The sequence below is a fragment of the Orycteropus afer genome, unplaced genomic scaffold, assembly GCF_000298275.1.
Source record: "Orycteropus afer afer isolate SDZICR_OR568_19922 unplaced genomic scaffold, OryAfe1.0 scaffold00029, whole genome shotgun sequence".
NCBI lineage: Eukaryota > Metazoa > Chordata > Mammalia > Tubulidentata > Orycteropodidae > Orycteropus > Orycteropus afer.
In genome coordinates, this window is record NW_006921616.1 from 6,765,457 (window position 1) to 6,775,124 (window position 9,668).

A 9,668-nucleotide genomic window follows, 5' to 3' on the forward strand; every position below is an offset into this window, starting at 1 on the left:
GAAGACAGGCATATGAGTTGAACATTTACCTGAGGTAGATACACTCCTTGGAGAGGACAATCATTGAGAAAGAAGGGCTGCCTATTCACAGGGAGACAGCTTAGGGGGCAGGAGTCCATGGAGGGTTGGACACTGGGAAGAGGTAACTATGGGGAGGAAATGGGAGGGAAGCTGTTGCATTGTGGTAAACTGTGGTCAATTTCATGAGACAAAGTATATGTAAACTGCTATATGGAAAATGAATTTGCTCTGTAAATCTTCACCCAAATCACAATAATAAAAAAAAGTAAATAATAAATAAATAAAGTCCCATAGAACAAGTGTCTGATTTGTCCACCTACATTTTACTGAAGAAAGTGATCATAGTTGATAGTTTTTCAAAAGGAAATAATTCTGTAGCACTATTTATAGAACTATGAAATTTGTGTTTTTATATACTAGAAAAGAACAATTTCATATATAACTGCAAATATTTATAAAATCATGGTCTCTCTTTGCTCAAAGTATACCTTCTTGATTCAGTTAATCAACAGTTGTTTTTCCTTTGACATGTAGTGCCCTGAGCACTCTGCAGGCATAGAGGGTGAGTTACATATCCCAGGCATATCACTGAAATAAGAACTATATTTTATAGTGTTAGGCAGTTACAGAATGGAGCAATGAAGTTCTTATGAGCTAAGGAAGCTATGAGTTGATACAGAGAATGAGTAGAGAAGAGGTGGAGTACGTGGGTTGAATTGGTGCCGCCAGAGTCATGTGGGTCTTGAAATAAGCTTTAAAGAATGGCCAGTATACAGGTATTCTAAATCTTTCTTTTTCAGTTACTTTTCTATGATTATAAAAACCATATCCCCACATTTTGTTAAGTAGGGGTAAAAGGGAAAAATCAGTTATTAACCCTACCCTCCCTGTTGGCATTTTGGGCCATTATAGGTGGTTTTTCTTTCTTTTTTTAAAATTTCACTCGTTTATTTACTCTTCTATGTATATTTATTTTAACTCAGGAATTGTCTTCTTCCCTTTGTCTTAATATTTTCTTTCTTTTTTGTGTGTATCTGTCATTTATTTTATGAATGATTTCAAAATCCATACTACTTTAAATATGTAATGATCTCAAGATTTAATAAGTTTCATGAAAACAGTCTTGAAGTTGAAATTTGAATGTGAGTTTTCTTTTCTACTCATTTCTGGAAAGCCTAGAGAAAATTTAAGTTTTGTGAGATGTGACCTTAAAGTATTGTCAAGATTATTCAAGTTTGAAAAAGACCTCTCAGTGTAAATTTGCAGTTTTTATTTGCTTCATTTTTCTCTTTTCCTTTCTTCCCTCACCACACACATGTAGGTATGAAGCTCTTTTCCCATTGGTCTTGTCTTGCTTGATGTTTGTCTGGATACACATGGAACAGGAAACCCTGCAACAAACTGGTGTTGCCTGTAGGCAGAAGGTAACTTATCAGAGTCTGTGTCCTTGAGACTATTGTGTATAGTCTCTATCCTATAAGGAAGTTTCAGTGTTATTTCATCTTAAATAGTGTTTAGGAAACTTGAGTGGATTTTATTTGGCATTGACAGTTAAACAATTTGTATGGAAATTTTCCACACACCACAGAAAAGCACACTCCTGTAGTTTTATGCGCAGTGTATGTGTTGGGCTTTTCTTAGCAGTCACTTGGGTACTTTGCTGATGGAAAAAACATCCACGTGGGTGAAGGGGTGACAGAGAAAGAAAGCTGTGCATCTGGTTTTCCTGTTTTCACACTGAATTAGTCCTTCATTCAGTTAGTGAGTCAGAGGGTATGCATGTTGTCATAATTTATGTTTTTGATCATAAGGTTATATATATATATTCCACATATTTTTTTCTCCTTCTCATCGTCATAATCTAAAATGCATATTCTGTCATCTCATCAATATGGCCTTGGTTCGTACTTTAGAACCGAGTATACATTGAATTGGTTAAAACCCAACCAGGCTTTAAAAGTACCTCTGGTGATGTAATGCCCAAGGCATTTAACTGCTAACCAGAAGGCAGTTCAAACCTGCCAGCCACTCTTTAGAAGGAAGACTGGGCAATCTACTTGTGTAGAGATACTGTCTTGGAAGCCCAAAGGGCATTGCTATGGGTCAAAATTGACTTAATGGCAGTGAGGTTTTTTTCTTTTTTTTTTTTGGTTTTTATCATGCTGCGTGAGAGAGTAAAATTGATGTGCCTTGCTTTTTTTTTTTAGTTATTTTAGAACTGTAGGTTACTGTGAGGAATTAGTGATAGAATATTTAAAATTTTACTGACATCAGATAAAATGAATATTGCAGAAAAATACCTTCATACTTTATCCATCCTTAACTCATTCCAGTTGAGTTCACTGTAATTGATAATTTAGAAAAATTAATCTCATTTAATAAGAAACTTAATGAAGTATATTGAATAATTACTTTTTGTAACTTTCAGCCTTGGAATATCGAAACAATATGTAAAAAGCAGTTTTGATAATATTCACATCAATTGTCAGAGACTGTTTATTGTGTCACATGGTAAATTCCGTTTTTCAGCTGAGAGCACATTCTCTTCCCAGAAGAGTAGTAAAGCGTCCCAAGACCTGTTGCTGTTCTGTGCCATTGAGTCAGTTCCAACTCATAGTGACCGTGCATCACAGAGGAGAACTGTCCTATTGGATTTGCCAGGCTGTTATCTTTATGGGACCAGACTGCCAGGTCTGGGTGATGGGGAGGGTCTCCCTTGAAACTCACCCATGATTTTTCTTTTTTCAGGAAAGAGATTAAGGAGCATTGTATCTCTCTTCTTAGAACTGAGTAGCTTTTTATTCTACCAAAGACAAGTATATGTTGCTTTTTTAATAGAGAGAAAATAATTTCTCTGCAATCAGAATTAGCAGCAGAACAAAGAAATAGATTTTTGTTTTTATCATGCTTTTGTTACTGGGCCATACTTTGAGAAGATCAGGGCATGCTGAGAAATCAGTCTTTGAAAGTGAAGGATTATATAGGGAATTAAAAGGGATTAGTGGTATAGATACACTGAAAAAACAGTTAAAAAAAAAAAAAAAAAAAGCCAAAATCCGACTCATAGTGACCCCTCCTTGGGTTTCTGAGGCAGTATCTCTATGGAAGTAGATTGCCCAACCTTCCTTCCGAGGAGTGGCTGGGGGGTTTGAACTGCCAGCCTCTGGTTAGCAGTCACATGCCTTAGGCACTAGGCCACCAAAGGCAGTGTTGTTGTTGTTGTTATGTGCAGTGAAGTCGGACCCGACTCATAGCAACCTTTCCTTGGATTTCCAAAGCGATATCACTACAGAAGTAGATTGCCCAACCTTCCTTCTGAGGAGTGGCTGGTGGGTTTGAACCACCAGCCTTCTGGTTAGCAATCAATTGCCTTAGGCACTACACTACCAGAGCTCCTGCTCAAGGCACTAGGAACATATATAAAGGGAAGCCTGTATGGACAGTAAGGCCCTATTCTCACTTTTATTACACAGATAGCAATATTATAGCAACTGTGATCAGTTTATTATTAGTAACGTATTTTTTGGCAGATTTTATTTAAATGTAATCTGTTGGCATAGTGGATAAGGCATTTGGCTGCTAACCAGAAGGCCAGCATTTCAAACCCACTAGCTGCTCCACGGAAGGAAGATGGGGCGATCTATTTCTGTAAAGATTTACAGCCTCGGAAACCCGATGTAGGTTGCTATGAGTCAGATTCGACTCGATGGCAGTGACTTTGGTGTTTTAAGCTATAGGATAAGATTTATTGTCAGTTTCTTTGTCAGCATAGGGTATCTTTCTAGCCTTTGTAACTTCAACTGTAAGTTTTCCTTTGAATGTGAAACCGACTGTTCCTGAGTGTTAATATTTTTCTTATTATCTCACAGCTCACCAGTATCAAATTTTCCTATAATACGGATATAACTCAGTTCCGACAGCTCTATCTGGATGACGTCCGCAGGGCCTTTTTCTTTGTATCCTTTGTTGGGACTTTTATTTCGAGGAGCTGCTGCCTCCCATTTAATGGAGTAAGGAGAGCTAGAAGGTGTTTCTGCCCGTTCCTTGTCCAACAATAAAGTTCGTAGCTTTTGATGAATTATTCTACTAATCTAAATTTATTGCTTAATAGTTCACTATAACCTTCTATAAACCCTGAGATTTGATCCCACCTATTTGCTGTTCCTTGACTGTGCCGCTTGTTTTCCCACCGTTTCTTTACCTTAACTCCTTGTCATCTGTTTGTACATACCATCATGATCTTAGGAGCACTTGAGACGATTTGATTCACATTGATATTCTTAGTGCCTAGCTCCGTCTCTGACCTATACTGGATAGTAAATACGGGTTGGTTAGTTGATTGGTTGAATGGATGTATCTATGAATATATTTAAGACTCAACTCACCAACTGAAATGCTACTTTTTCATGGAAAGTTTTTATTATTCATACTGCCTCTTCAGTGTTTCTGTACCACTATTGTGTGTGTGTGTGTGTGTGTATGTGTGTATGTGTATATATATATATATATATATATATATAACTAACATGTATTGAGCCCTTTTAAGGGCAAGGCAACATTTTAAGTACCAGCAGTAAGTTCTTGGGCACCAATAGGGTTAATATCTGTATCTTTTGTTATTACACTAATACAAATGTAAGTTCAAAAAATATTGAAAAGATGTTCAACGTTTACTTATTTCCCATTTTCTACTGAACTGTTATAAAACATGATATTTTACTTTTTGACCCTCGTACACTGTTCATGTGTAAGGGGCACACCAGCTATTAACTACAAACACAGAAGTCTAACTCTCCATGTTGGAGAAGAGGAAGTTGGTAGCCTTCCCAAGGTTACTAGTGACCAAGTGAGTATGACCTCTGAGGCCTCATTGTCCTCTGTATGGCACTTCTTCGATCTGGTTTTTTACAAGGAGTCACAATAGAGCCTTCATTTAAAACAATTTTCTGATCAAATGTAAAGGTAGAAAAGCAAATTACCCCCATGATAGGGTTGGCATGTCTTTTGCAAATGGAAAAGAAATTTGTTATAAATTCTGACTCGTTTTGGTGTTTCCTTAATTCTACTTAGGTTTTCTTTCTCGTGACAGCATTTTTTGGAACTGGCAATATAGCATCTATTAACAGGTAATTTAAAATAAGTATACCTATATATATTTACTTAAAACCAAAAATATGCAAATTGGGACCTTGACCCTTTTGAAGAGTGTTATGTATTGGTACACACAGATCTACCTCATTCTTTTGAGTGGTTCATGATATTCCTTGGTATGATGTATGCTCATGTTTTAGTAAGATTAGATGTCAGAAAATTTGTTTGAGCATGCTTTTTAGAACAGTATTCTTCTAAAGTCCCAGTGTGGATTCTAACGTCCTTTTTCTTCGTATTACATCCTTAGCTTTGACCTTGCCTCTGTCTATTGCTTTCTGACTGTGTTTAGTCCATTTATGATGGGAGCCCTGATGATGTGGAAGGTTAGTGTTCTTATTTTCTTGTTTTTATTAAGAAGGTGATTGATTAAGAGTATCAGCTCATCGTGGCATTAAGATTATGTAATGTTTCATGACATTAAGGTCATTAAGTCATTGTGACAGAGATGAATAACTATGGAAAAAGATAGTGCCTCACCTCAGACTTGGCATTGATACCACTGCTGGACTGGAGATGGGGCTCTCTAGCCATTACAGTTAATCTTTTTTTTACTCTTAAGCCCATTTGATTTCAAAAGAGTAAGGATTTCACATTAGTCCCAGAAAGTCCTTTTAAAAGAGACTTAAGCCTGTGGGAAAGCCATGATTAAAACTGCAGTGTTCCAAAAGATTCTAAGGCTCCCTGAACCCGTGTTCCCTACCTGTGAGACGGCCAACATGCTCACAATCTTTTCTCGTAATCCATGTACCTAGAATACATCCACTCATTCAGCAGATGTCATTGAGTGCTTCCATGTGGTGATGTGCCAGGCGCCATGCTGGATGCTGAGGACACATGGACAGGATGGTGCATCCTCTCCTTCCAGGGATTCAGACTGTCCATTGGCACGCAATTCAGGCTCTTCCCTTCTTCTCCAGGCCATCATGCTCATCTTGTTTCCTCCACCTACCTCCATCGTATTCTCTCTACCATAGTGACTAGCACATTTTGTGTAGTGAATATGTATTTGCTTAAATAAAGTAACTAATCCCTGCCTGAAATCTGATTACTTGCTGTTTAGATCACAGAAGTAATTATTGTGAAAGACTATGTCCCTCTTAATAGGACCAATATCTACTTTTTTTACCGCACTGATACAAATGTGTCGTTGTTACGTGCCATCGAGTCAGACCCAACTCATAGCGACCCCTCCTTGGGTTTCCAAGGTGGTATCACTACGGAAATAAATTGCCCAACCTTCCTTCCGAGGAGTGGCTGGTGGGTTTGAACTGCCAGCCTTCTGGTTAGCAGTTAAGCGCCTTAGGCACTATGCTACCAGAGCTCTTTAATACAAATGTAAGTTTAAGAAATGTTAAAACTGATGTTCAGCATTCTCTCATGTCCCATGCATTATTGAATTACTTTAAAACATACTACTATTTCCTTAATTTTCATTCACAGTGTTTTTTTTTAAATGATAGTTCTTTTCTCAGTTTATTAAAGACTGTTGTGGTGGTGGTTAGGTGCTGTTAAGTCAGCTCCAAGTTTTAGTGACCCCGTGTACAACAGAACAAAATACTGCCCAGTCCTGTGCCAGGCTCACACTTCTTGCTATACATAGGCCCATTGTTGCAGCCACTGTGTCAGTCTCCTTGAGGGCCTTTCCCTTTTTTGCTGACCACTTTACCAAGCATGATATCCTTCTCCAGGGAATGATCCCTTCTGACAATATGACCAAAGTATGTGAGACAAAGTCTGGCTATTCTCACTGCCAAGGAACATTCAGGCTATACTTCCAGGACAGATTTGTTAGTTCTTCTGGCAGTCCACATTACTTTCAGTATTCTTCGCCAACAGCAACCAAAAGCATCAATTCTTTGATCTTCCTTATTTATTGTCCAGTGTTCACACATATATGAGGTGATTGAAAGCACCATGGCTTTGGTTAGGCATACCTTAGTTTTCAAAGGGGAACTCTGGTGGCATAGTGCTTAAGGCAAAGACTCACGTACTACTCATGTAGTATATGTTGCATACAAAAAGGGTACAACCCTGACATACTCCCTTCCTGCTTTTAAACCATGCAGTATCTCCTTGTTCTGTTAGCACAACAGCCTCCTTCCTGGTCCATGTACAGGTTCTTCATGAGCACAATTAAGTATTCTGAAATTTCCATTCTTTTCAATGGAAATTATCCATAATTTGTTATGATCCACACAATCGAATGCTTTTGAATTGTCCAAAAATAAAAGTAAACATCTTTCTGGTATTCTTTGCTTTAAGCCATGATCCATCAGACTTCAGCAATGATATCTCTCATTCCATGTCCTCTTCTGAGTCCAGCTGGCATTTCTGAAAGTTTGCTGTCAATATACTTCTGCAACTGTTTTTGAATTATCTTTACCAAGATTTTACTTGCGTGTGATATTAATGATATTGTTCGATAGTTTAATTTCCACATTCTGTAGGGTCACATTTCTTTTGCAATGGGTACAGATATGAATCTCTCCAGTCAGTTGGCCAGGTCGCTCTCTTCCAGATTCCTGGCATAGATGAGTAAGTGTGTCTAGCACGGCATCCGTTTGTTGGAACATCTCAGTGGGTATTCTGTGAATTCCTGGAGCCTTGTTTTTCGCTAATTTCTTCAGTGTAGCTTTGACTTTTTCCTTCAATACAATTGATTCTTGATTACATGCCACCTTATGAAATGGATGAACATCAACCAATTCTTTTTGGTACAGTGATTCTGTGCTTTCCTTCTATCTCCTTTTGATGTTCCTGTATCATTCAATGTTTTCCCCATAGAATCTTTCAGTATTGCAACTCAAGGCTTGAATTTTTCTTCAGTTCTTTTGGCTTGAGAAATGCCAAGCATGTTCTTCCCTTTTTGTTTTTTAACTCCAGGTCTTTGCACATTTCATTATAATAATTGACTTTGTCTTCTTGAGCTGCTCTTTGTAATCTCCTGTCCACCTCTTTTATCTTGTCATCTCTTCCATTTGCTTTAGCTACTCTCCACTTAGAACAAAGTTTCAGAGTCTCTCCTGACATCCATTTTGGTCTCTTCTTCCTTTCCTGTCTTTAAAGACCTTTTGCTTGCTGCATGGATGATGTTCTTGATGTCATTCCACAGTTGGTCTGGTTTTTGGTCATTGGTGTTCAATGCATCAAACCTATTTTTAGAATGGTTTCTAAATTCAGGTGGGATATAATCACTGTCATATTTTGGCTCCCATAGACTTGTTTTAATTGTCTTCAGCTTCACCTTGAAGATACTGAGCTTCTCCATTGCCTCTTTCCACTGATGTAGTCAGTCTGATTCCTGTGTATTCCACCTGGTGAAGTCCACTTGTATAGCTGCTGTTTATGTTGTTGAACAAACGTTTTTGCAACAAATAAGTCATTAGACTTGCAGAATTTTATCATGAGATCTCTGGAGTCATTTCTATAACCAAAGTCATATTTTGCAGTTACTGGTGATTCTTGTTTATTTCCAACTTTTGCATTCCAGTCACCAGTATTAATCAACACATCTTGATTGCATGTTTTTGGTCAATTTCAAACTTCAGAAGTTGGTAAAAATCTTCAGTTTCCTGGTCTTTGGCTTCAGTGGTTGGTGGCATAAATTTGAATAACAGTAGTATTAAATGGTCTTTTGTGTTGGCGTATGGATATTATCCTATCACTGACAGCATTGTACTTCAGGATAGATCTTTAACTTAAAAACAAGAGAAAAAAAATGAAAAGAAATGTTGAGAGTAGAGTGCTAGGTCTTTAATCTCCAGCACAATACGATACCATGAGCTTTAATGACATGATGCCCTTGGTGACTTCTGTTGACTGGGGTGACAGTAAGGAAGGTCCTCTAACCTGTATTTTATTGATGCATCCTTGACTTGAATAGGATTAGCAGGCAGTCTTGCATATCAGTTTCCCTCCCCTTTTTTGAAACATCAGGTATATATATATATAACGATTGATCATTGGAATACATATATCAAAATGTTAATAATAGTATTATTTCTGAATTGTGGATTTTCAACCAATTTAAATTTTAATGTGTCTTTATTTTTTCATAAATTTTACAACGAGTATGAAGTTTATAATCAGAAATAAATTAGGTCTTAAAAATCCAAAAAGCAGTATAAAACAGTTGGATCACATTTATGGTGCTGTAGCATCAAGAAGCAGTTTGAACGCACCCACAACTCGGGGGGAAGAGACTTAATCTGCTCCCATAAAGATCACAGCCTAGGAAACCCAGTGGGGTAGTTCTGCTTTGTCACATAGGAATGACTCACCAGCACGGAATGATGACAACATCATATATGAAATAATCAGATGGGTTCAGGGATCTATGAATCAACTTTGCAGGCTATGTTATTTATTTGATTTGGGCATTCTGTCCCTTTCACACCCTCTTGGAATCATTTGAACATTGTCATTGATTATTAGAATGAGCTAAAAAGAACATTTTATAATAGGCTTTTTTTGGAATGCATCTTGTTTATTTTTTT

General features: G+C 37.5%; 1 protein-coding gene across 1 annotated transcript in view; it reads left to right on the plus strand.

The window, feature by feature from the left end:
* LOC103192548 (GPI ethanolamine phosphate transferase 1) overlaps positions 1-9,668 on the plus strand; it is a 148,783-nt gene that overhangs the window by 124,067 nt on the left and 15,048 nt on the right. Inside the window, exons 20-23 of the mRNA XM_007935543.1 lie at positions 1,343-1,445; positions 3,891-3,977; positions 5,092-5,147; positions 5,420-5,495. Of these exons, the coding sequence (XP_007933734.1) occupies positions 1,343-1,445; positions 3,891-3,977; positions 5,092-5,147; positions 5,420-5,495 (322 nt within the window). The remainder of the gene's footprint in view (positions 1-1,342; positions 1,446-3,890; positions 3,978-5,091; positions 5,148-5,419; positions 5,496-9,668) is intronic.